This window comes from Nycticebus coucang, chromosome 17, assembly GCF_027406575.1.
Source record: "Nycticebus coucang isolate mNycCou1 chromosome 17, mNycCou1.pri, whole genome shotgun sequence".
Classification (NCBI taxonomy): Eukaryota; Metazoa; Chordata; class Mammalia; order Primates; family Lorisidae; genus Nycticebus; species Nycticebus coucang.
In genome coordinates, this window is record NC_069796.1 from 59168303 (window position 1) to 59195798 (window position 27496).

The 27496-nt window shown below is 43.4% G+C and overlaps 1 protein-coding gene and 1 pseudogene across 7 annotated transcripts in view; one reads left to right on the plus strand and one right to left on the minus strand.

The window, feature by feature from the left end:
• The window catches only part of CYFIP2 (cytoplasmic FMR1 interacting protein 2), a 134282-nt gene that overhangs the window by 14378 nt on the left and 92408 nt on the right, over window positions 1-27496 (plus strand). For 3 of the 6 annotated variants that reach the window (XM_053566073.1, XM_053566074.1, XM_053566075.1), the window contains exons 2-10: window positions 5047-5181; window positions 6939-7028; window positions 13346-13423; window positions 16957-17058; window positions 18968-19149; window positions 20968-21064; window positions 22369-22497; window positions 25074-25178; window positions 26839-26930. In XM_053566073.1, the coding sequence (XP_053422048.1) occupies window positions 5065-5181; window positions 6939-7028; window positions 13346-13423; window positions 16957-17058; window positions 18968-19149; window positions 20968-21064; window positions 22369-22497; window positions 25074-25178; window positions 26839-26930 (992 nt within the window). In that variant the 5' untranslated portion in view covers window positions 5047-5064. Of the gene's footprint in view, window positions 1-2685; window positions 2705-4958; window positions 5182-6938; window positions 7029-13345; window positions 13424-16956; window positions 17059-18967; window positions 19150-20967; window positions 21065-22368; window positions 22498-25073; window positions 25179-26838; window positions 26931-27496 lie in introns of those variants that run through there. The other 3 variants (XM_053566076.1, XM_053566071.1, XM_053566072.1) reach the window with 3 other exon arrangements.
• LOC128568428 (nucleophosmin-like) lies at window positions 14417-15337 on the minus strand (annotated as a pseudogene). The gene has a single exon (XR_008375158.1). The product of XR_008375158.1 is annotated as a nucleophosmin-like (transcript).

A 27496-nucleotide genomic window follows, 5' to 3' on the forward strand; every position in this document is an offset into this window, starting at 1 on the left:
ATTTTCTTTGGCATATGTTATTTGCCACTTACTACCTATTTAACCATATATCACGTGTATATATGTGTATATAGCCTCTAGCAGATGAGCTATACAGACAAGGAAACTATTTCTTGGCCTCTTATTCATGAAACTCAAAGGTGACAGTTATCTTTCTAGCTTGGTGGAGTTTAGTTCTTCCTGAGGCAAGAAAAGGCAGTCACATTAAAAAAAAAAAGTACTTGGCACTTTTCTAAAAGGTAGAAAAACAGGTATGGTCTGAAACAAAGGGCATCGAACTGAGAGTCAAGATATTCCATTTCTACCCTACCTCTGCCACTAGCTGACCATGTGACTCTGAATGAAAGCATTTACTTCTCTGTAACACAGTGTCCTTGTCAGGACAACAGCAAAAATAAGACCTTCCCTGTCGAAGTTCCAGGGTAGTTGGGACTGAGAAAATTAATGTGAAAGATCTATAGAACTGGAATATTAGGGTAGTAATAATGCCTTCCTCCTTTTTTGTAGGAGAATTGTTGCAATGTTCAACTCATCCACTCGCTCTGTTAAAAACAGGCCAGAAACTAATGTTAAGCAGAATTACAGGATGCCATTGTTTTGGATTGAGCTCCTACACTGAGTCCCAACAGACCAGACCAAACCAAAATGGAGTCACTAATCCTAAATGCTACATAATCAAACTGAAACTTCAAGGAAGCAGAGATCCCCAAACAGATCAGTTCTTTCTGAAAATGACAGATTCAAGTCTACCTAAGTCAGCATAATAAGCAAGTCTCTTCTGCTTTAATTCATACAAAAAAGTAACCTGAAGTAACCTGAGGTTAACCAATCAGCTTTTTTTTCCTATTGTTTTATTTGTTTGTTTCTACCTTACAAAACCCACCTTTTTGCTCTTGCCCAATGGGAGTTTTCATTCTATTTTGTGGAATAGAGACTGACCCAGTTCATCAACTGATAAGAAAAGCCAATTTGATCTATTAATTTTTGTAATTTTGTCTGTTGACACTAACATTTCCTGAATGCTTCTTCTTGTTAGCTACTATGTTATATATTCCACATGTTGAAAACTTGTATGATACTCAGAATAAATTGCTGAGGACACTATTTTAAATTATCACCTATTTACAGATATGGAGTTTCAGAGTAGTTAAAGTAACATGCTATGGTTAAATAGGTAATAAGTGGCAAATAATAAGATTTGAATCCCCAAACACAAGTTTTACCCACTATTCTAGGCTAGCATTCTACTTCAGTACAAATATCTTACTTTTTCTTTTTTTTTTTTTTCCCAGAAAGTCAAACAGAAAATGACAATGCAAATCTTTTACTTAGGGAACAGCAGGGTTTAGGGTGTGGATGTCAGAACCTTCATTCCCAAAGCCAGGTTCTCCTGGCACCAGTCCTGCATTTGTGAAGCCATCCCCACCTGCTTGGGGTCTGTCAAGTCATCTCAGCCTGGGGGGCCCCCTAAAGACTTCCCCAGAAGCAAACTTCCAGTAAGCCCAATGTTACCACTACTATCAGTGAAACCAGACTACTGACTTTGAGTTTGTTATGAAGACGCTGAATTTAAATCTACCATGAATGGCCCACCCTGAAAGGTGCTGCTGTATTTGGTAAACACATGATGCTCCCAGAATGCTGTTAATTTTAAAATACTGTATTAATTTCTTTTCCAAAGTGACAAAATGGCCACATGTTCATGGACTGAGTTATTTTCATCTGGGAGATTGCATCACAGGCAGCACACTCAGGCAGAAAAGAAGTGTGTGCTTATTGTCATGTGTACCTCTGTGCAAATTTCCAGAGCACTTTTTCCTTCTGATTGATGTGGATTTGGCAGTGACTTCCAGCACTTGAGCTAAAAATCTCTGATTTCTCTTAGGCAGTGAATGATCTACAAACACTCACCAAAATCCATTAGAAAAGCTGTATTTGTAGGAAGAAAAGAAAGATTACATTAACTTAAACAAAGACTCTTAATTTATTGACTTTGTAGGTGGTTCACTTGCTGATTCTTTTCCAGGGGTACCATTATACTGAAGGGGAAAAGCTTAAGGGTTATTTTGGTAAATGAGTATTTTCAAGTTTGAGGAGCCCAGAAGAAACCTGGTTATAGGTAAAAGAAGAGAAGGTAGATAAGACATGGGAGCATATAAACTGATCTCTAGGGGAGGTTTATAGAAAGGTATAAACATGTATGAAATTGAGAAAAAAGTACAGTAAATCACTATGTATACATCATCTACCATCAACAATGATTAACTCACGGTTTTGTATGTTACTCACTCTTCTCCTACTATCGTCCTCTTATACCATGTTACCTGTATTTTAGTAATACTTCTAGCAGATAAGGACTCTTTTAAAACATAACCTTGATATTATCACACCTAAAAAAAAAACCCCACTATTTCCTTGGTACTATCAAATATCCAGTCAGCATTAATTTTCTCATAAATGTTATAATTGTATTAGTTTATATGAAATAGAATCCAGATAAGGTCCACACAGAATAGTGTGTGTTGGGTCCCTTTAAAAGCTTCCCCTCTGTCTCTTCCTCTCTACCCCCTTCCCCCCCGCCCCAGTGTATTTGTTGAAGGCGCTGAGTCATTTGTCTCAGTGCCATATTCCCTTTGAATTGGTATCAAATGCTTGATTAGATTCAGGTGTTTTGTTTTGGGTCCAGCTTTCTTCACCAGAGATGGTATGTTTTTCCATCAGGAGACACATAATGTCTGAGTTTCTGTTTACTTATCTGTAAAATGGAAATAGTCATAGTACCTACCTTTACAGGGTAGATGCAAGATTAAAATAGGCGCTGGGCACAGTGTCTGACACAGGGTAAGTAAGGGCTAAAGAAATGTCAGTTTCATCATTATTATTTGAGTTAATGAAGAGAATTATCAAGGCTTTGGAGGTTGGTCAGTAAAGTCATTAACCCATCCTGTAAAATGGACTTAATAGAACATGGTAATTAAGAAAGACAATAGTCTTTTTTTATTTGTTTGTTTTGCTTTTATGGATTGGCAAGTGGCTTTGCTGCAGAACTTAATGCCACACTTAGAATTCAGGGGAGAGAAGAGGATGCAGCTTAGATGTGGAGAGGGCCTGAAACCACCCTGAGAGGCCAGACTTGTGCAAAGGATAAAGAGGGCAGTTACTTCTGATCTGAGCTACATGTGCTGTTGTTCAATGTGGTCTTCTCTGTTTCCAGTGTATGTGACAGGAGCATCTTTTTGACAACCCAGTGAACTATGTATCCAGTTAGCTGCCTAGCAGGTGGCAGCTCAGCCCTGATCTGCCCTCCAACTTTGGCCCAAACGGAGATATTACTATAGGAGCAATGTGACCTCTGTAGCTGTTTCAGCCCTTTGCAGCCTCTGGACCAAGTTCTCATGTAGATGGTCCCTTTCCTCCTAGATGTCCACATTTCCCAACCAACATGGTAAACTCTCTGGAGTTCACAGGAGAAACTATAGCCCTTCAGCCTGTCTCACAGTTCCTTGGGATTGGGGCTGTGGAGGACGGTTCTGGAAGCAGCATCGTGGCCCACTCTTTGTGTCCTTCATGTGTGTTTAAGGGTTGGGTTCATTATTATTGCTCTGTTTATAGAACTCAGCCTTTAGGTTTTTTTGTTCACTTCTACTATTATTTGTGTTTTATTTTGCATGGGCTTTATTTTTTTCGGCATTATTTCTACTTTTGTAATTATCAATCCCTCTACTCTTCATTTCTCTGGGTTAATTTTTGTTCCGTCCTAAGATTTTTGAGTGGAACATTAAGTCCATTTAGTTCTACTTTTCTTACCTTCTACTAAATGCATTTGAGACATGTATTCGTGCTACCTTTCAATCCTGAATATTTTATCATTTCTATTTGAATATCTTTTTATGTATGACTAATTTAAACGCATTTTGTGAATTGTCAGAGGATTTTTTGCTGTAATTTGCATTATTGAATTCTAACTTCCTGGAATTGCAATCTAATCATTGAATGTGACATCTAGGGTATCATTTTTTGGAGGAAACTATGAGAACCTGCTATATATAGTATAGCCTAAATCATGATTAGTCTTCCATCAGTGTTTCACATATGTTTGGGGAAAGACCTAAGTATTCTGTTTGCTGGATGCTGACTTCTTAAAATAGCATTTCGCTCACTGTGCAGATCCTCTTCAGCTTCACTGCCAACCAGAGTTACCATTGAAGCAGCTGCACTCTGCCAGGGTCTGAGACACAAAAATGTCCATTTAGGGCTGACTTGTTTGGCTCACAGAACAGACCCAGGCCAAAGAAGAGGATGGCTCTTCCATCCTTGCAAACAAGGTTGGTTTGTGGGAAGTGAATTCTTGTAGTCCCAGCTAAAGGCCTAAATACCTAGGCTCTGGTTTCCAGTTCCAGGGGTCCTCAAACTGCGGCCCGCAGGCCACGTGAGGTGGTGTGATTGTATTTGTTACCGTTTTGTTTTTTTACTTCAAAATAAGGTATGTGCAATATGCATAGGAATTTGTTCATAGTTTTTTTTTTTTTAAACTATAGTCCAGCCCTCCAATGGTCTGAGGGACAGTGAACTGGCCCCCTGTTTAAAAGTTTGAGGACCCCTGAATTCTTGGCTGTCGTGACCATGGATAATTGTGTGCAATAATTTTAAAATAGAACTCATAAGTAGCCGTCTGATGAACAGAAGGTGAGGGGACTAACCATGACCTACGTCCTAGGGATCCTTTGCCCTTGGTTGTGTGGTTGTGTGGACTTGCTCTGAGGCTTGTTTTCTCATGAGTTCTGTAGCTGGAGTACCATCTTCCATGTTGATCACAGGGTTGTGCGAGAGTCAGTCGAGATAACAGACACAGAAACACTTAATTACCTCTAAAAAGATCCTCAAATATAAATGGTACAGATAGAGTGAACTTTGTGAAGAAGTGGGCTCAGTGTGTCTTTACCTACTTTATTCTCCAGAATGAACCTGGACATGGTGAGATTGAGAGAAATATTTGGAGGCCCCTGAAATTCTCCATTGTCCCTCCCTTCCTTTCCTGCTGTGCAGAATATAGAAGCTGCAGCCATGACCACGCACGTCACCCTGGAAGATGCCCTGTCCAACGTGGACCTGCTTGAAGAGCTGCCCCTCCCTGACCAGCAGCCATGCATCGAGCCTCCGCCTTCTTCCATCATGTATCAGGTAATGAAAATAGCAGATAATTCAGGGGGGCCTCAGGAACTCTGGGGATCCCAGACGAGGCTTTGCCTAAGGCAGAAGGAAGAGGAGGGCTGCATCAAGAAGGTGAAAGGTCACAAGCTGATAAGTCCCTTGTGCACTTGCAGAGCCTAATGTAGGGAATAGATTAGCTAGTAAATGTACACCAGGACTATTTTTCTCCCCCAGGGAAGTCCTGTTGATCTTCTCTGACCCCAAATACCTTCCTGGCGGTTCCTGCAGATGCACCAACCAAGGCTTTGGCAGCTCTGATCTCATGAATTAAATATTGCAATTTAAAAACCCCTAGAGCCTGCCAGGGTAATTATTTTCCCTTCATGTATGTGAAAAGAGCTCTGCAACTCCCCATGGTAGCTAATGGCTCAGGGAAGCTGGTCACAGTTGTTTGCTTTTGCCTAAGAGACTAGAGCTTGTGATAAACCACTATAAGATTGTTCAAAACCGTGATCCATGAGGCGGGGTATACAGACAGCTGGAGTCAGCCTTGCAAATAGCCCCTTGTCTGGGTCTGTCAAGCCAAATGCCACATTAAGAAAGGATACTACATACATTAATTTGAAATTTTTAGCTGTATTTGACCTTTTGCAAATTCTTGGACTGGTTAAGAAGACTAAATATAAATACATAACATTTTTAATTTCATTCAGTGGTTAGATTTATTAAGCACATGCTTAAAGGTTCAACTCATAAACTTGGGTTCATAACTTCTAACCCAAATGAAATTTGTATTTATTTTATTATTATTACTATTATTTTGAGACAGAGACTCAAGCTGTTGCCCTGGGTAGAGTACCATGGCATCACAGTTCACAGTAACCTCAAACTCTTGGGCTGAAGCGATTCTCTTGTCTCAGACTCCCAAGTAGCTGGGACTACAGGTGCTCACCACAATGCCCAGATATTTTTTTTGTTGTTGCTGTTGTCATTGTTGTTTAGCTGGCCTAGGCTGCGTTTGAATCCACCAGCCTTGGTGTGTATGGCTGGTGCCCTACCCACTAAGCTACGGGCATAGTCCCAAATGAAATTTTTAATTGTGCAATTCTCTTTTTATTACAAACAAGACAAAAAAGTATAACAAATAAGAGTTTTGTATAACTATGCTTATATATGTACCTTTTTATCAAATATACATATATATGTTTTTACCAAAAGATAATCATGCTATATATATTTATGGATTTAGGAGTCAATTTTTTAAATTAAAGTTTACTATGGGAATTTTTCTATGACAATACAACAATACTGCCGTATTATGTTTAACCACATCATGGTTCTAATTAAGTACATTTATGGATATACTATCATTTATTTAGTCTTTTGTTATTAATGAACAATTGGGTTGTTTCCTTTTTTTAATCACAAAAAATGCTGCAGTGATTATCCTTGTACATACATATCTGCACCCTTGGGTAAGTATTTCTGGAGCTGCTGAATTAAAGCAATGCACATCCTAACTTCTAGCGGGTATTTGGGCTTGTGGACTTTAAGCGTTTACTCTGAGGCTCAGCTGAGTGAACCTGGTTACTGTTGAGAAGCAGCCGCAGGCCCTGTCATCAGCCTGCTCCTGCCCTGTGTGATTAAGAGTCGGAATTTTGAGGGGGAAGGGGCAAGATGAAAGGTGGTACAGCAGTAGGTTTCCACAGAGAGCTTGTGGTATTTGTTGGCAGCCACCTTGGACCTGTTTTCCAATAACCAAATGTTCCCGTCCTCTAATTCCACAGGCCAACTTTGACACAAACTTCGAGGACAGGAATGCGTTTGTCACGGGCATTGCAAGGTACATTGAGCAGGCCACAGTGCACTCCAGCATGGTAAGTCTCTGTGGCTCACGTGTGCAGACATGCTGCCTGCTGGGGTGGGAGGGGCTGCAGGCAGCTTCTCATATCAGGGGCGCGTGCTCAGCCCCTCCAGGATCCCCCGCCTCAGTCAGACCATCTGCTTAAGCCCATTCCCACATTCTGCCCCATCTCCCTCTCAGTGCCCAGGGACGTACTGTTCCCCTTTATCTTCCAGCTTTGCAAAATCCCACTCACTGTTAGCACCCAGCTTAATCCCCAGTGCTCACTTCCCTAAACTCTTATAGCTTTTTGAATTAACATGCGATTAAATCCTGCCTTGTCTTTACAGATTACCAAGTGTGTGGAATTTTGTCTCTTGACCAAAGTGCAAAAGGTTCCTCAACAAAGGGACACTGGCTTTGGCTTTGGAATAACACACCTAGGAAACTGTATCGTTTGCAAAGAGGGCCAGTTACTATTTTGTTTCTTAGGATCTGACCCGTCTGTGGAGGAATCATCCCATTCCCTCTTGGGCTTTCATCAGTTTTATTCTCAGGCCAAATTTCTAAAATTTGAAGAATTTCAAATTCTTTATTTATAGGCTCTTCCTGTGACTTAATAAACCTTTCCCACAATATGTCTTAGTCCATTTTGTGCCACTGTCACAGAATACCATAGACTGGGTAATTTATAATGAACAGAAACTTACTGATTTGTGATTATGTGGCCTGGAAACTCCAAGATTGAGTGGCTGGTATCTGTTGAGGGTCTTCTTGCTGTGTTATATCATGGCAGAAGGCATCACATGGTTGAGATACCTTCCAAATTCGTCCTTTATAAGGAACCCCCTTCTGTGATAATGGCATTAATCCATTCATGGTGGCAGAGCCCTTAGGATCCAGTCACCTCTTAAAGGCCAAACAGGGGAAGGTCCTGATTCTCAATGAGTCAAGTGGGAAATTAACAAGCTTACCATTTATTGAACACTTTCTGTGCGAATATTTTAGAAGCATCTCATTCACTGCTCATTTCAACCCTGTGAGGTAGGTTCTCTTATAATATCCATTTTCCATATGGGGAAAACTGGATCTTGGAAATGTTAAGTAACTTATTCAGGGACCTGGTGCTGACAAGTGACATATCTAGACCCAGGTTGATCTGATTATAAAACTTGTGCTCTGGGCTGCCCTTCACAGACAGATAATACCACACAAAGTTAAGGGTAAAGGGCATGGTAAAAGTTCAAAGTCATGTGTTCTTGAAAGGGCCTTGAGAGGATCAGAGAAAGGTTGATGAAGGAAATGGCTTTTGAGTGGAGCCTTGTAGGAGGATGCTTATAGGTATATCGCACCTTAAAATGTGTGTAAGGTATTCTCATGCATGTTATTGGATCCTCTTAACAGTCCTATTGCTAGCAAAGGGATCATTAAACCTGTTTTAGGGATGCGAAAACTGAGGCCTAGAGAAGTTTATAAGCAAGTGGCTCATGTTGCCACAACTCATGAGTCATAAGATTGGATCTAAAATCCAGGACTGATCCCTGGTCCTGATCTCTTTCTATGGTTCTCTGCTGTCTCACACAGAGTTTCATCAGTCAGTGATGAGATTGGGGGGTGGGAGGTGTACCAGGTAGAAGAACCAGCATGAGCAAAGGTACAGAGGCAAGAATTTTCAGGGACTGTTTGGGTTTAGACTGTATGGTACATACAGAGAAATTGTACTTTTTGTAGAAAATTAGGTAAGGGTCAGTGCATAGAGGGTATATGAGTTTGCTCAAGCTACCATCACAAAGTACCACAGACTGGGTGGCTTAAACAATAGATGCTTATTTTCTCACAGTTCTGGAGGTTAGAAGTGCAAGATCAAGGTATCCATAGATCTGTTTTCTCCTGAGCCCTCTGTCTTTGATTTGCAGACAGCTGCTTCTCACTGTGTGTTATAAGCAGTCTTCTCACCTGATCTTTTCTCTGTGTGTGTGTGTCCCTGGGATCCCTTTGTGTGTCCAAATTTTTCCTCTTTTTGAAAGGATACCAGTGAGATTGGACTAGGGCCCAGTGAGATTGGACTAGGGCCCATTCTAATGATCTCATTTTTTTTTTTTTTTTTTACTTAATTACCTCTTTAAAGATCCTGTCTCCAAATATAGTCAACATCCTGAGATACTGAAGTTTAGAGCTTCAACATAGGAATTTGGGGGGTATGCAATTTAGCTCATAACAGAAGGCTTTAATTTATTTAAAAAATCAAAACAGTGGAAAATCTTCATCCCTAAGGCAGAGATGTGAAGAGAATCCTGCTTTGGGGATAAATTTTGTTTGTTAATGTATGTAGAATGCGTTATATGTGAGTGTGTATGGGGCAAGTGAACCAGTCAAGATAAATTTGTCTACATACAGGCATTAAAGTCTGGATGAGAGGGATGGCCCTGGGGCTGGCTAATAGGATGTGGATGTGAGAGCCACTGGATGTGTGAGTCCACTTGGTTTAGCAGTCAGCTGGAACCATGCCAATGGAGTTTTCCCAAAATAGCTGTTCAAGGCCACCAGGAGGGAAGCCACAAGGAGAGGCTGGTTTGGAAGGTGATAGTATTCCTTTCTATGGCTGCTCTAACAGATTATCACAGGCTTAGTGGCTTAAAACAATAAAAATTTATTTTCTTGCAGTTCTTGAGGTTGTAAGTCCTACATCTGGCAGGGCAGCATTCCTCTCTGGACGCTCTAGAGGTGAATCTGTTTCCTTGGCTTTTTCCAGCTTCTAGAGTAGTGTTTATTTAACCTTTTTTTTTTTTTTTAATCTCACGGCGCACTTGAACCTGTAGTTAAACTGTCACGACACACTTGAATCTGTAGTTAAACTTCCATTGCACACTTAAATTATGTTGATCAAAAAAAGGGTTAAAAAAAGAATATACTTACTGTGCTTTGAACTTTTTTTGCAAATAATTTAATTAATAATCTCTAAAAATTTTCGTGGCATACCTAAAATCTTCTCGTGTGCCATGGCATACTGGTTGAAAATCACTATTCTAGAGGCTGTCAGCACTCGTTGGCTTTCGGCCCCCATCCAGTGAGCAGTCCTTATCATCTTGAACTCTGCTTCCATCTTTACTTCTCCTTCTATAATTCTCCTGCCTCCCTCTTTCACTTATAAGGATGCTTGTGATTCCACTATGCTCTCTAGGATAATCCAAGACAACCTCCCCATCTCAAGACTCTTAACATAATTACTAATCCAAGACAACCTCCCCATCTCAAGACTCTTAACATAATTACATCTGCATAGTCCCTTTTTTCCACATGAGGTAACATATTCGTAGGTACTGGGGATTGGGATGCAGACAGCTTTGGGGGTCTTTATTCTGTCTACAGGGATAGTGTTGATGTGGATTAGACATGAGTTAGTAATAGGGTGTACAGTTGACATTCTTGGCTAACACCAAAATCTCACTTTAGTCAACAGTTTCCACTTGGAAAGTTGCTCACTAGCAGCAGGTGGGCACTCGTTTTCTTATATTTCTCCTGCCACACTTGGGCAAGTTGACTCTCCAAGGCCAGAATGATCACAGAAGAGGGGAAGAGAAAGTACATCAACTACACAGGTGACCAAGTACATGGAAGTTTGGGGAGTGGGGGCTGTCTGAATGCTGAGAGATAAGATCTGTCACTACCAGCACTGAAATTTGAACCAGACTCACATTGGATTTAAGTCTCAGACTACAGAATATTGGAAATATAAAGGACTTTGAGAATCCTTAGTTCTGCAGCTGCAAACTAGACCACAAAAATAATCACCTGGGGATCGTTAAAAAAATCAGTTACCTGGACCCTCACCCCCAATAAATATTTAGCTAGTCTGGGGTATGGCCTAGTTATTACAGAGTTTTCAGCTTTTGGAACAAAGAATTTGGACCAACCCTTTACCTCCAAATAAAGAAACCATGGCATTTGCAAGTTAAAAGATGGGCCCAAGAAGAGCCAGCCTGGCCCCAAGAAGAGCCAGCCTAGCCCCTGCCCAGGTCTCTTTTCACCACACCATCCTGCGTTTTGCATTCTAGGCACGATTAGACTACAGTCTGGCTGATGGCCAGCCAAACTGTCCGTAGGGCAGAGTCCACATCCTTCTTGTTCACTGCCCTGTGCCCACCACACAGCAGAGCCCAGGAGCCCTGTGTGGCCAGTAAAACATTCTTTGAATAAATGAGTTGGAATTATACCTACTGGCAGGTGTTTACTAAAAGTAAACACGTGTTTCTTACATGACTGTTTCTTCCCCTTTTTTGACATGTAGGAGACCCACAGGCTTGACTTTGACGTTGATTCTTTTTAGTCTCAAGGACATGTTACTGATCTAACAAGTTCTCTAAATTAAGAATTGAAAGTGTGACTTGGCAGTGACATTTGCTAATGCAAACAGAACTGTTATAAGCAAATTAAATCTGATCAAGATATTATGAAATAGGTATGTGGATTTCACAATGAATCAATTAGGGTTCATTTCCCTGTAGATGCAAACATTTACACATTCAAAGGGAGATGGCCTAGTAATATTAGTTTTTATGGTATTTTTTAAGGCATACTGTCTGTTGACCATAAAACCATTTAAAATATACGATTCTCTTAGCTATACATCTAGGGATGGAATTAATGGGGCAAATGACAGCTCAATGGTTAACATTTTGTGGTGCTGCTAGATTGTTTTTCTTAGAGGTGAACTGGAGTGTGTTTATGTACAGAGGGTGTTGGGGGGCCTAATGCAGCCACACTGGAACCCTTTCTCCCCTTCCTCTTCCTCCTCTCCTCCTAAGACACAAAGGATCTAGTAGTCCCCCCAAAAAAGTTTTTGCCAAAGACCCTAACTTTCTGGGCAAGCTGTGGAATTTGCCCAGCCCGTATAGCCCCATACAAAAGGGGTCTCTAGGCACAGACACAACCCTTGCACTGCCCGGGCAAGTCATGCTCCCCTTTCAATAAACTTGACCTGATTATTTCCACTCTTCTCTAGTTTCTGGATGCCACTACTTACACCTTTCAGAGGGTACCAAGAAAAGTATACACATTTTAAGAAAGGAAAAAACTGTATTAAAATTGTAATGATCAATATATACCAATGTTTGTTATCTTGTATTTTGTATCTCTTGTAATTGCAGAAGTCAAATGTCAGACATAACTTGAGTATTACAATTTTAATATAGTTTTTTTCCTTAAAATGTGTATATATTTTTGGCACCTGTGTAATACATAGAGGTGTGTGTGTGTGATCCTTTTAATTCTAAAATTCTATGAGATTATTATTTTTATCATCATTTAACAGATAACTAAGTGGAGAATTTTTAAATGACTTAAATAGGCTAAAGGGTTAATAAGTGATAAAGCTGGGATTTGAGCCCAGATATTTGGACCTGAGTTGAGGGCTTATTTCACAGAAGCACCTACAGGGTGAGCTGAGTCATCACTGTATTTTTCATGTTCATTTCTCATGTTTGTTTTGCCATCTGCTCTACGTGATTTTTTTAAATTTATATTAATCATTTTCCTGCTATAATAAAATAGTAATGTGGGCGCTTATTAAATTGTGAACATTAGAGTCTATGTGATGTAAGAAGTAACATCAAAAATAATTCAGTCTCACAGAAAGCTTGCTATTAGTAGCTTGGTTCATGTTGCATCAAATTTTTTTCAATACATAATACATATTCATAATTATTCCTGGATTTTTTGTTGTTACTGTTTTTTAATTTCAGAATATTACAAGGGTGCAAATGTTTTGGATAAATGAATCGCTTTTATACAGTTTGAGTCCAAGTTCTAAGTGTGCCCTCCCCCAGTATGGTTTTACCTGTTAGGTGTGAATTGACCCCCCCGTCCTGCCCCTTCCCACCTGCTTGCTTTCTGTTGAGTTTTACTACCAAATGTGTATCTGGGTATTGGTTGATTAGTTCCAGTTTAATAGTGATGTTGTTTTTTAACCTATCTACTATATGTACTGTTTGGCTACTTGCTTATTTTCTTGCCAGCCTTCTATCTGGGGCAGCTTTGGCTGTGGGAACACCTCGAGCTGCTCATTGTTTCTAAGGTAGCCATCCATCTGTTTGGTAAATGTGAGGATGATTTAGGACTATTCTTCTCAAGCTTGCTGTGTGTGTGCATTATCTGGGAATTTTGTAAAAATACAGATTCTTATCCCATAGGCCCAGGGAGGAGCCTGAGATGCTGCATTTCTAATAAGCACCTTTCCCCTGCAGAATCCCCTTTCCCCCCAAAATGCCCATGCTGCTGGAGGATCTGGGGGGCTGTTGAGAAGTGTGCAGCACCAGTATGGTTCTCCTTGCTGAGGGTGTTTTGCTCTTTCAGAATGAGATGCTGGAGGAAGGACACGAGTATGCTGTCATGCTGTACACCTGGCGCAGCTGCTCCCGGGCCATTCCCCAGGTGAGACCTGCCACATGTCTCTACCCCTACCCTAACCCCAAACCACACAGCTGAGCTTCTCAGGTGGCAGGGAGTGAAGCAGAACCTGTTACCCCAGAGAGAATGCTGCAGACATTCAGAGAATGCCCCATAAAACTGACAAGAACTCGTGCCCAGGCACTGAAGAAAACATTTTTTTTTTTTGCGGTTTTTGGCCTGGGCCAGGTTTGAATCCGCCACCTCTGGTATATGGGACTGACGCCCTACTACTTGAACCACAGGTGCCACCCTTGAAAACATTTGTTCAATATTTTTTATTTCAAAAGCAGTGTATCCCAACCATATGATACCCAAACCAGAAGAGTGTGAAGTAAAAAGCAAAATATCCCCACTTAACCTCACCACTCAAACCCACCTCCTGCCAGAGGGTAATCGCTGTGAACACTTTGCTACATAGTCTTCTGGATCTTTTCCTGGCATGAATATTGCCTTGTAAATTACATTATAACCTCCATACTTGACCACCTCCATACATTGACCACTTCCTCAAGTTGACCTGATTTTCATATGCCACACATAAGTATACAGTAGGCCTTAAGTTCCTTAAGTTGACGACCTCCATATGTTGACCATTTGTTACAGTCCCTTGGATGGTCAATGTACAGTGGGTCTACTATATTATTATTAATATTTATAGAAATATGTTGTTTATAGTGTGCTGCTGCCAGTTTTTTCCACTTAATCCTTTTTTTTTCTGTCAGTATCAAAAAATCCAGTATTTTTTTTATTATTATTATTATTTTTTTTTTTATTGTTGGGGATTCATTGAGGGTACAATAAGCCAGGTTACACTGATTGCAATTGTTAGGTAAAGTCCCTCTTAAGAAAAACAGTGGTACTTTATTAAAATACTGAGTTTATTTCACATGTATTTTTTTGTCTCCCCACCATTTCCTTGTCTGACCTCTACTACTTACTATGCCCTATCATAACCTTCCATACACACTCAAAACCAAGTGAAGGGTGGAGTTCCATCTTTAAAAACTAAACAGGCATTTTGGACAACACATTCTTGGCAATGGAACCTGGACAACATTTATCAAACACGGTAGGGAAAGTTCTCACTCTGCATTATAAAAAGGACAGCCAGATATCAACTGTTACAGAAATGAAGTAAGATGGAAAATTTTAACAAACAGTTGAAACTATTTTCTTAAAAAGGAGACTTCCTCCACTGCCAGAGATCTTGAATAGCCTCCTGGTCAGTCATCCAGAAGCAATTCTTCACATAATTGATGAACTTGGCTTCTACTTTGGGAAGAGACCCACCTTTTTCTATACTTGCTTGCATTTTTGCCTTAATGTCTTTTACAAAACTAGGTCCTTTTGGTGTTTTAGGAGTTTTTTCCTGTTTTTTGAAGGATTCTTGACTTTTTGATCTTAGTGTTGATGGTTTTGAATCCTTTCCATTCTGGTTTGATTTTTGTGCATTTTTGGCTGGAGTGTCTCACACAGATTTCTTCACTGGAGCTTTTTCTTCCGTTTCCTCATCATCAAAATCATCATCATCATCTTCATCATAATCATCTTCTTCATCTTCATCAGCAGCAAGTTTTACTTTTTTCTGTGGAACTTTGCTTCCACTTCCAGGAGCAGATCGCTTTCCAGACATACTTAAGAGTTTCACATCCTCCTCCTCTTCATCTTCTGACTCTGCATCTTCTTCCACAGCTACTAAGTGCTGCCCACTAATATGCATAGGCCCTGAACCACGCTTCAACCCTAAGACCACCCGTGGTGTAATTTCAAAGCCCCCAAGAGAAACCATTGGCTATACAGACATTTTCAAAGTTGCCAGTGTTACTTTAATTGGACTGCCTTCATAATTCATTGCCTCTGCTTCAACAATGTGCAACTTATACTTTGCACCAGCCCCTAAACTGACCGTTCTTAAAGATAACTAGTGCTTATTTTCATCATTATCCACCTTAAAGTGATAATCTTTGTCGGCCTTAAGTTCACAACTGAAGAGATAGTTCTGAGGCCTCAAGGGGCTCACGTCCATGTCCATCGAATCTTCCGTGAGGTGGTGGCACGCGCTTAGGTGGTGAGAAGGCGGACGGAGATAAACAAGTACTGCTCCAAGGAACAGCCGCACAGGACGGAATCACACCAGGGCTCCACTTAATCCTTAATTACTGATTTGTTCACACAGATATTTTTATTACCATTATCATCATATAATTAGTAGACCACCTTACAACAAAATCAACGAGCCACAGGTGTGTAAACAGAAACTACTCCTCCTTAGTCCTAATTCTAGTCCCTACCTGGCGATAACTACTGCTAATGGTTCAGCTTGCATCCTTTTGGGTTTTCTATGCCTGTATTATATGTGAACACACATGCATACACTGTTTTGTTTTGGGAACAAATGATACTTCCTGTTCTGTGACTTATTTTCACCTGTCAGTTCATGGTGGCTTCTTTTCGTGTCAGTTCACATAGATCTGAATTATTCCTTTTAACAGCTCATAATGGTATTGTATGATTATGTCATGGTTTATTCATTTAATCATCAACTGATGACTATTTAGGGTGTTGCTATCATTTTGAGCATTTGTAAACCATAGTGTGAAGAATGTCCCTGCTTTTACTTTCACTCTCTCTGCAGACTTGGTCTGCCTGACAGCAGTCTTGGGCTGCAGCTGTGAGGACATCTGCCACACGATTCTGACGTACACACTGCGCACTGGCTGAAAACTGCTGGGCATGGGCAATAGGTTTCCTTTTTTTTTCTTTTATTTTCTTTTTTATTTATTTATTTATTTTTTTTTGAGACAGAGTCTCAACCTGTCACCCTGGGTAGAGTGCCGTGGAGTCACAGCTCACAGCAACCCCAAACTCTCGGGCTTAAGTGACTCTTTTGCCTCAGCCTCCTAAGTAGCTGGGACTACAAGTGCCCACCACACTGCCCGGCTATTTTTTTGTTGCCGTTGTCATTGTTGTTTAGCAGGCCTAGGCTGGGTTTGAACCCACCATCCTTGGTGTATGTGGCCGGTGTCTACACACGGAGCTACAGGGGCTGCCTGGCAATGGGTTTCTTGATGGGCACACTTTACATCGGCCAACAGTGGCCTGTGTGTGGCTAGGGGAGCTTTGTCCCAGGTGCATCCTGAGCAATGGACAAAACACTTCTCTGTGTTTAGAATCTGGCCCAGCCCCACTGGAGCAGGGACAGGGACAAGGCTAAAGAAGGGAGAGCTGGCAAGTTATCGTGGATGTGTGTACAGCTCAGAGACAGGGCCCAGAGCAGAAGAAGGAGGGTTCTGTTCTCGGGACCAACTGGTTCCTTTTCTGCAGCCAGTCTCTGGGGAGTATTTCTGCCTCCTGACAGACCAGTGAGACAAAGCAACCCCATCCTTCTGTCACTAGGGTGACCATATTGTGATAATCCAAAATGAAAATGTAAAAGGGCCCTGTTAAAAAGATGACAGGTGGAACCAGCCTGGGAAAATCACATGTATGAACCCCACCCACCTCTGCTCCCACAGGTGAAATGCAATGAACAGCCCAACCGAGTGGAGATCTATGAGAAGACAGTGGAGGTGCTGGAGCCGGAGGTCACCAAGCTCATGAAGTTCATGTACTTTCAGGTGAGGATGGGAGAAGGTGTACATGGGGAGGCTTGAAAAGGCCCCTGCTATCTGGCCACTGTTGTTTGGAGTTTTGTGCTGAGTTTTTTTTCATTCAGCAAATACTTTTTAAATTATTTTTAATGTTTATTTAATATGTTCACAGAGTCCTGTATCTATCACTACAATCCATTTTAGAAATCCTCATCACCCCCAAAAGAAATCCCAAACCCTTCAGCCATCACCCCACAATATCCTCATTTCCCACCCTATCCCAGCCTAGCCCTCAGTAACCACTGATCTACTTTCTGTCTCTATCCATGGATTTGCTTATGCTGGACATTTCATATAACTAGAACCATCTAACATGTGGCCTGGGTGTCTAGTTCTTTTTTTTTTCAGCTGTAGTTTATTTTTATTTTTTTATTATTTTTATTAAATCATAGCTGTGTACAATAATGCGGTCATGAGGTACAATGTGCTGATTTTATATACAGTTTGAAATATTTTCATCAAACTGGTTAACATAGCCTTTGTGGCATTTTCTTAGATAGGTGTCTAGTTCTTGCACATTTATGTACAAGTTTTTGTGTAGACCTGGGTTTTCATCTCTCTTGGGCAGATACTGGGGATAGAATTGCTGGATTGTATGGTAAGTCCACCTTTAAACACAGCAGCTGTTAGCTATTTTTCTGATTCTGATTCTATCCTCGCCCCTTACAGTCTTTTCTCACCATAGCAGCCACTGTGACCCTTTAAAATACAATTCAGACCATATTTTCCTACGCTAGAACCTCCCATGTCTCCCCTGCTAGCTCAGTGTCCAAACCCAAGCCCTCATGAAGGCCTGAAAGAGCCAATGGCCCTGGCCCCTCCATCTGCAGTTCCTTCCCTGTGCTCACCCCACTTCAGCCACACAGCTTTCTTCTCATCCCTTGAACAGGTGTCAGGGCCTTTGCACTGGCCATTCAGTTACTCTTATCTTCTTCCTCTCCTCTTTAAATTCTTTTTCTAAAAGTCACTTCTTGATGATTTCTTCTCTAATTTCTTCCTTAGAGGGGCAGGTCCTCTGAGTGCTTCCCACCTCTCTTCCTTGCCTTATTTTTTCTTGTCTATAACCTATATCACATTCTGATAAAAAGAATTCGTTTTTTGTCTTCCCTCACTAGAACATAGCTCCTTTGGACAGAATTTTCTTTTTCATTCTTTTCTTTTTTTGAGACAAAGTCTCACTCTGTCACCCCTCAGTAGAGTGCTGTTAGCTCACAGCAACCTCAAACTCTCGGGTTCAAGCAATTCTCTTGCCTCAGCCTCCCGAGTAGCTGGAACTACAGGTACCTGCCACAACGCCTGGTTATTTTTAGAGAGGAGGTCTTGCTTATACTCAGGCTGATCTTGAACCCATGAGCACAGGCAATTCACCTGCCTCAGCCTCCCAGAGTGCTAGGATTACAGGCATGAGCCACCATACCTGGCCTGGGACAGAATTTTCTTATTTGTTTGTTTTCCTATTTTGTTCCCTGCTCTACTCTGGTGTTTAGATGGGTGCCTGACACATAGCTGATGCTCATTAAATAGCTATTACTGCTTTTTCTTTCTGAATATCTTTCTCTGCTTCCTTATTGTCTGGTGCCTGAAACTGTCCTAGGTGCTGGGGATATAAAAAATGAATAAGATACAACACTTCTCAGCCAATCTTTCTGAATGAACTCAGTGGTTTAACTCACTTGGGGGTGGGTTTCAGTCTCCATTCTAAAAGTCAGCTTTGTGTTTAAGGACTGCTCAGAGTAAGACTGCCTGACAGATTAGCCTCTCTGCAAAGAGCCAGACTCTGACAGGTCCCAGGGCAGACTTGACCCTGTCCCTACTGGAGAGCCCAGGGAGCCCTCCTGCACCTGCCCCGGGCTTACCTGCTCTTCTGTGCCTCCAGCGCAAGGCCATTGAGCGGTTCTGCAGCGAGGTGAAGCGGCTGTGCCATGCTGAGCGCAGGAAGGACTTTGTGTCCGAGGCCTACCTCCTGACCCTGGGCAAGTTCATCAACATGTTTGCCGTCCTGGATGAGCTGAAGAATATGAAGTGCAGCGTCAAGAACGACCACTCTGCCTACAAGAGGTCAGGGTGCCCTCCCCTCCTCCTTTCCCAAACCGGGACCCTTCGGAGCCCTTTCACTAGCTCATCTCTGGCACACACTACCGCACTAGCCAAACACAGCAGGGCTGGGCCTGAATTGGTGTTGTGAGGAACAGAGTGCTTTGGAGAACCTGCATCTTTGCAGAGGTTTATGTCTCAAGATAGAATCAAATCCTCATTTTCCCCATCTGTGGACCAGTAAGGTAATGGTAAAATGGTTACAGTAGCCATTTCCTATAAGAATCAGAAGCCAGTTCAAACTGCTTATGTAAATGAAGGAAGTGGATTGGCGTCAGAATTGCAGAGACCAGGAATACCTGCGCTGGGTACTCAGATAACACGTCAGCCGTGTCTCTCCACCTCTAGGCTTGACCTTCCTCTGTATTGGCCTCATTCTCAGGTGTCTGGTAGCCTTTAGCAGTATTTCCTCTCCAGCCAGGATGGCAACCCTGGCTTCTGAGGAGGGAAAAGATGCTCCTCCTTCCAAATACTTTAGCAAAAGTCCTAGGGAGGATTGCCTTTGGTCCAGCTGGAGTCGTGTGCTGGCCCCTCCCTCAGTCACTGGTGGGGACTGGGGGTGTTTTGGTTGGAGCCAGGGGTTTGTGTCAGTTCATAAGAAAAAAATGAGAATAAAGGAGAGTCATTCTTCTGAGCCTTAAGGGAGCCACCTGGAAGTAAGGGAGGGCAGTCAAAAGCATCAGATCTCCTTTGTGTTGGTAGAGGCTCAGAGGAGCTGCAGAGTGTCTAGAAACATCTCTCTAGAACAGTGGTTCTCAACCTTCCTAATGCTGCAGCCCTTTAAGACAGTTCCTGTGGGTCGCAACCATCAGGTTGAGAACTGCTGCTCAAGAAGGATTTGCTGTGTTACTAGTAAAAAGGACCTTCCTCCTTGAAATACATCCTGCTGGGATTCCAAGATAGCTGGAGAGAATAGGCTAACTCTCAGTTTCATCTTCCTGAGTCAACTGTGAAGTCTGAGGGTGCTCAGCAGACAGGGCTTCATCTCACGGCTGACTCACAAGTGGCAGCTTCATGCAGATTTCAGAGGTAGCTCATGGTATGATACCTTCCCCCAGGTCTCCACAGTTAGGGTTAGCGGCCTAACCTAATGGCCATCCATCACGGCCATGATCACATCCTCTACAGCCCAGCTAGGTCATGAGCAAGGCAGGGTGTCTTGTCTGTTTTCACAGTTCATAGTGACACAGGTACCACCAGAAAGTTAGGCAGAGAAGCCTGGGCATCTGTGGTTTTCTCTCATTAAGTCCTGCTTGTACTCCCTGTGCCCATGATCCTTTCACTTGTAATCCTGGCACATTAACTGGACTTCTGTTAGCTGTACAGTGCTTCGCTTTAGAAACATTGCAGTTTTTCTATACACAACAGAATATACGATAAAAACAAAGCCTCTAGCCTATGACTCTTCTCCATAACTTACTGTGCATCTTCACTGGAAGCCACAGCAAAATCCAAGGATTCCCATTTCATTTCTTATTCTGCCACGCCTGGCTGCTTGATGGGATACAAGTTCCCCTTAAACATTCTGAGATTTCAGAGATTTTCAGTACATTTTTGCCTTTTAATTTCAGGGATCCTTATTATAAGGAATTAAGCAGCCCCAAAGGAAATGACTTCAGAACACACTCTGCTTTGATGTTAGTGTCACCTGGGAGATTCAGAGCTCATTAACTTTGGGATGATGGCAACTCTGGGTTAGGTTGGGGTGAGAGCCCCTGAGGCATGGCCTAGGCTGCTGCGCTCTCAGGGTCCTCTCTGTATCACCTGCTGTCTGTACTCCAGGGCGGCACAGTTCCTGAGGAAGATGGCGGACCCCCAGTCTATCCAGGAGTCACAGAACCTTTCCATGTTCCTGGCCAACCACAACAGGATCACCCAGGTGAGGGCAGAGTCCTTGTTAGTCCTGACCTGGTGTCTCGGGGATAAGGGTGGGGGTCAAGAGGTTGTGTGGGCCATGAACCCAAGTGGACAAGCTCGGGCCACACCTTCCGTCTCCATTCCCCTAGTGAGAATGAGATGGAGATGCAGGCCCAATCTCTCCTCCCAGCCATATGGCCCTTTCAAGCTCTCCACATTTCATTCCCTGAAAGCCCTCTCAGCCAGTGCTGTGCCCTCTGCACCTGAGGATGGGCTGACAGTGTGGGATGTGGAGTTAGGCAGCCTTGATTTCTAATCCTGGACTGCCTCTGACTCATTGTGAGACTTTGGGCAAAGTCTAAGCATTAGCATACTTATCTATGAAATGGGTCTGTTATTTTAAGAATATTATGAGAATCCATCTCCTCGGCCTGTTGTTAGAAATAAATGAGATAGTCTATAAAAGCCCTTATCACGCACAGCCTGACAAAGCTGTTGTTCAGCTGTCATGCTTTGCCAGGGCACCCCCCCACCCAACTGTCACTCTCCTGCTCTGCCCAATATGGCATAACCTATCTCAATCTCTGTCAGTTCAACCTACACAGGCTCCACCTAGAATATTTGTAGGACTCAGGCCAAAACTGAGGGGGTTCCTTCATCTCCCCAGGGTTTTCAGGTTCAAATCATTGTCATTGAAACCCTGCGGTGGGCAGGGCCCTTCCTACTCTTAGTTAATGGCAGAAGGTTGCTCAGTAATTGACACTCTACGTTTTCTTTCCTGGAGACTCGTCTCCCTTGCCTGTGGGGAGTACCAGCAGTGTCCCCCCTCTGAATGTCCTGCAGGAGAGAAAGGGCTTGGCGCGGGGGCCTCCTTCTGGAACAGGGGATGCTCCTGCACTGCTGTGTCCCCATAGGACCACAGCAGCTGGCCCACCTCTTCTCTACTGCCATGGTCTCAGAAGACCATGTAGATACGTCCTCTCCCGCAGAACTAAGCTGAAATTACTTAAGCCCATTGCTGTGAAGTACAGAGAAAGCACTTTGTGACCATCAGAACTGCGAGGGAATAAAATGAAGGGGCACAAGTCAGGTGCATTCCCTGCCATAGGAGGTGTGCAGGAGCTGTGGCCAACCACTGTGGGGACATTGAGGAGAGGATTTGGGCATCAAGAGCTGGCTGGCTGGAGGGCTCTTCTTCACCTGGAGCTGTCCTGCACCTCCTGGACCTTCAGCAGGGGTCCAGGAGTCAGGACCCACCCTAGGTGGGCCCAGGTGCTGGTACAGGATACATACACTGTCTGACCAGAGGGCGGTGCTGCTGTTTAGTGTCTCCATCAGCAACTGGAAGTGATCCCAGGCTATGAGGAGCTGCTGGCAGACATTGTCAACATTTGCGTAGATTATTACGAGAACAAGATGTACCTGACCCCCAGCGAGAAACACATGCTCCTCAAGGTAAAACGCCCGAGACTACTGGGCCTGGGCTTGCTTCTTACCTCCTTCTTATTTAAAATCATTTCCAAAAAAATAATATTTCTTTTTTTCTTAAACATAGATGTAGATCTTATAGCATGTAATGGTTAGTAACCTGCTCCTTTAATTTTAGTATGACAGAGTCACCTTTCCAGAGGCCATTATGAATATTTCTGCAATGTAATTTTTAATGACTGCGAAGTATTGCCTTACATGGGGATGTTGTTATTTAAAAAATCCTGATGGTTGGGTATTTTTTTGCTAAACCACATTGAACACCCTTGTAGCTCAGCCTCTGTGTACACCGTTTTTGTCAAGTCAAAACTCCTGGAAGAGAAATTGCCATCGCAGAAGGCAGAATCTTTAAGTTTTTGCTATATTTTGCCAAAATGATCACAATTGTTTTATCAGTTTACAAGTTTCATTCTGAAATTACTGTCATACTTAACTGTTGAAAATCTGGAAAGCATAAAAAAATTAACCAGGCATGGGATTACATGCCTGTAATCACAGCTACTTGGGAGGCTGAGGCAGGAGGATTGCTTACGCCCAGGCATTCAAATCCAACCTGAGCAACACAGCGAGATATTATCTCTTCAAAAAGAAATTAATCTCTTACAATCTTTCCACCCAGGGATAATACTTTTAGAATTTTGATATGTGTCCTAATTTGTTATGCTTATAAATTTTCAAAATTTGCAATATACGTAAGGATGTATTATTTTTATCCCATGTGATTAAATGTATTTGGAACATTGGGCAGCTGTTAAATCATGACATGTGGATGAGGCTACATTTCTTTGTCTATTACTCTCCTGATAGAGGTAGGTTGTTTCTGAGTTATACCTCACAGCCCTAACACTGAAATGAACAATCTTCTCTGATCCTTTACACAAACTACCAAGCCCCTTTGGAGTCATACCCAGAATTTCACCTTTCAAAAATCTGGTACTTTTTTTCTTCTCCGTATCACTCTTGCTCAGTCTAAGAATCCCAGCCCTACATTAGTGTTCCCATTTTACTTTTGTAGCCCCTCAGTTAAGTTTGCAGGCTGGGTGGGCTGGAGACTTGCTCACTCTGTCTTCCCTGCAAGTCCCGGAAGTTCAGATGCACCATCCCTCCCCGTGTACACGCTCTTCCCGGCTTGCTGTTTGCAGAGCCTAGGTTACAAATTCCAGTCCACCAGTCTTAGATGCTGCCTTCCAGTTCCGCGTCCCTCCTTTTCTCGCGTCCATCTTTAAAGCCTACACACCTCCCCTTCCTGCCTCCCTCCCTCTCAGTTCCCCACCCTCCTCAGCCAGGCCTCCACACCCGGCTTTTGCCATGTCCGGTCTCCCTGTACTTTGTGTTGGTGAATGCACGTGCCACCAGGGGGAGCCATGCACCCTTACTCGGAAAAGCGTGACTCATTCTGCAGAACAAAGTGCACCCGAACGAGAGCAGCCTCAGCCGTCTCCTGGCCCACCTCCCTCGTGTCAGATGAGAAACAGAGACACGGAGAGAAGTGACTTCCTCACGGTCCCACAGCTGTACATTTTAAAAAGAGAAAACAAGCCAGCATTCAGGAGATTTAAATGGATTGGAATCAACCAACCATGTTGACCCACTAGTAGGACATTTTCGTGAAGAGGTTTGCGCCTGTGGCTCAGTGAGTGGGGCGCCGGCCCCATATGCCGAGGGTGGCGGGTTCAAGCCCAGCCCCGGCCAAACTGCAACAGAAAAATAGCCGGGCGTTGTGGCGGGCGCCTGTAGTCCCAGCTGCTCGAGAGGCTGAGGCAAGAGAATCGCGTAAGCCCAAGAGTTAGAGGTTGCTGTGAGCCGTGTGATGTCATGACACTCTACCTGAGGGCGGTACAGTGAGACTCTGTCTCTACAAAAAAAAAAAAAAAGAATAAAGTCACCAGGTGCCTGTGGCTCAAAGGAGTAGGGCGCTGGCCCCATATGCTGGAAGTGGCTGGTTCAAACCCATTCCCTGCCAAAAACTGCAAAAAAAAAAGTCACCAGGGGCTCCTTGGGAACCTTTACAGTGTTTGTTCTGTGGAGAAAGAAGTAGATAATTTTTACATTCCCTCACTGTTCAGCACGTATTCATCTTGTACTTGTGTGTGCCACACCCCATGGATAGAGCGAGGATCTAGAAGTAGTCCAGTAAGAAGGACCTAACTGAGCAGACTTAATCGACAGACCCTGGTTCAGCTCCTGTTCAGCTCCTGTCTCTGCACCTTAACTGTGTGACCTTGGCAAGCCGTCTAACCTCTCTGCGTCTCTGATTCTTCATCTAAAGAATAAAGTTATTGTATGTGAGAATTAAGAATAATGCTTGCTAAAGTCCTAAGCACACACTTTGGGCCATAGTAAGCCCTGAAGAAGTAGTTGCCTAATAATTTACCAAATTTCTGGTTGAAGTTAGACCTAAATTTCCTGTCTTGATTGGAAGACAGTTGGGTTTTTCTGATTGAACGTGTCTCTACAAGATCATCCCCAGACCTAGTTTTTTTGTTTTTTAACTTTTCCAATGGATGTGATTAGCTTCTGTGCTCTACCTCTTCTCATTCTAGGTAATGGGCTTTGGCCTCTACCTGATGGATGGAAATGTCAGTAACATTTACAAACTGGATGCCAAGAAAAGAATCAATCTTAGCAAAATTGATAAGTTCTTTAAGGTCAGCCACTGGGACTGGGGTAGGGCAGAAGGCTGGGGTCTTAGAGCCAAGATTTCTTTGGGGAAAGGAATGAAATTAGGCAGAAAACTGTGGGGCTTATTAATTAAGCTATAGTGCCAAAGAGCCCAAGAGGAAGTGAATAAAATGAATGACAGGGCCTCTACCTGCCATCAGTAGAGGAATTTTCTGGAAGGCTGCAAGCCACAGGTGGTTCTGAGTCTCAGGATTCAGCTGAAATTTGGCTGGGAGGCCCTCAGTCTTTTTTCCTTTCCTGCAATCTTTCGCTACTTAAGGAAAGATGTGCCTACTACAGTGTCCAGTATAAATCAGAGCTTTAATCATAGGGTAATTGAAGACTGGACATTGGAGGCCACCTTAGCCTGCCTTCACTTCTGAGCAGAATTTCTCATCAGTGTCTATAATACACACAGTTAATTCCAATGCCTCCAAGATTTTATCTTTTGGGCCCAGATCTTTAAAAACTTGCAGTTAAACTAAGTCTTTGAAATTTTTGAAAGGGGAGATTCTAATATTAGGCACTGGCGGCATGGAGCAGGCCTGAAGGGTCAGACACGGGAATGCCCAACTTACCATGAGCAACTAAACTCCTTAAATGTAGAGTCTGGGTCCTACTTACTTTTCAAGATGAAGGGGAACATAGGTCACCAAGAAGAGACCTGTGGCTTTTCTTCGTTTCCTTTCAAAGATTGAAACTTTTAATTTTCTCCAGGGTTGCCCCAAATGAAAACAGGACTTATCCTGGGGGGAGACCCTTGCGAAAGCTGCCTTAAATCAGCATGAACAAGATAAAGATAGCACAGAAGAATACAACCCCTACACAGACAGGCCTGGGTTTAAGTCTGGCTCTGCCACTTACTAGCTGGATGGCTTTAGGAAAGTCACCAAATTGCCTTGAAACTGAGTTCCTAGTCTGAAAAAATATGAGTAGTAGGATTCCCTCAGGATTTAGTGGGACTCCATGGGTGAGTCAGAAGCCTGGGTTATAATCCTGGCTCCTTGAAATCTAACTGGTCTTTGTGAAAAATCACATAAACTGTTTAAGCTTCATTTTCTTCATCTGTAAAGTGGGTGTGATAATAGTACTGACTTCCCAGGGTTATTATATGGTTTGAGATATGTTTTAAAGTGCTTGGCATAGTACCTAGTGCATGAGAAGCAACGTTAAATAGCAGCCTCCCCTCCGTTGGTCTGCCCTCTGGTGTTAGGTATTACTGTGGTTTTAATTTTTCGTGGTGTGGGCCTTCTCAAGGAGGCCACACCCAGCCAGCAGCTCTCAGACACTCACTTTTAATATAGTCATCAGTAGCAGCGAGGATCCTCAAGCTGGGGAACAGTGGAGCAGAAAGAGCCTTGCACTGGGAGGCGGGCCACCTGGTCTTGGCTTTTGTCCATTCTGCTGGCCAGTGCACTTAGACAAGCCACTGTACCTTGCTGGGCTCAGTTATCTGGAGCACAGAGTTGGCTGGAGGCAGAGGAGGACCTCCTTTTGGTTCCAGGTCACACTATGGCCCCATCAGAAGCAGAAACTAGGGGTCAGCCCCCAGGCACACGGAGGCCTGCCTCCCCCGTGGGGTGGCCGTGGAGGCCGCCGCCCGCCCTGCCCTCTGCGTCTTACACGCTGTGTTTGCTTCCTTTGCAGCAGCTGCAGGTGGTGCCCCTTTTCGGCGACATGCAGATAGAGCTGGCCAGATACATTAAGACCAGTGCTCACTATGAAGAGAACAAGTCCAAGTGAGTGCCTGCCGTAATGTCTCTCGGCTCCCGTGAGGACGCCCAGCCTGGGCAGGGAGCCAAGGGGCCACTTCAGCCCCTCCTCCCTCCCCAGAACCCTGGGCAGGTGGAATCTGTCAGAACACTGGCGTGGGCCAGAGGGACACTGCAGGGGGTGCTCTGGGCCCTTTTGTGTCCATCCTTTGCTATCAGGTTCAAAAAGGCTCAGAGCACAGCCATGCCCCTTGTCCAGCCCAGCAGTGACTGATATAGCCCGCCAGTGGGACAGCAAGTCCCTTCTTCCCGTAAGAAGTGGGGAGGAGTGGCCGGCACTCAGTGGTTGGGGAGAGAGGTGGTGTTTTTCCTCACTTGATCTGCTCCTTGGGTGTAATGGCCATGCAGTATGTCCACTGTGGAGTGTGGGGTCTAGATGGTCCCAACAATGAAGTAGGTTGACAGCTTCACCTTGGGGCTCTTTATAAACCACGGTCCTAGGTAACCTGTGTGATGGCCTGGGGTGTCAGTGCCTCATGGGAGTTGGGGTGCATCTGGCTCTTCTTTGGCCACCCCTTAGATCTCTGAGGCTG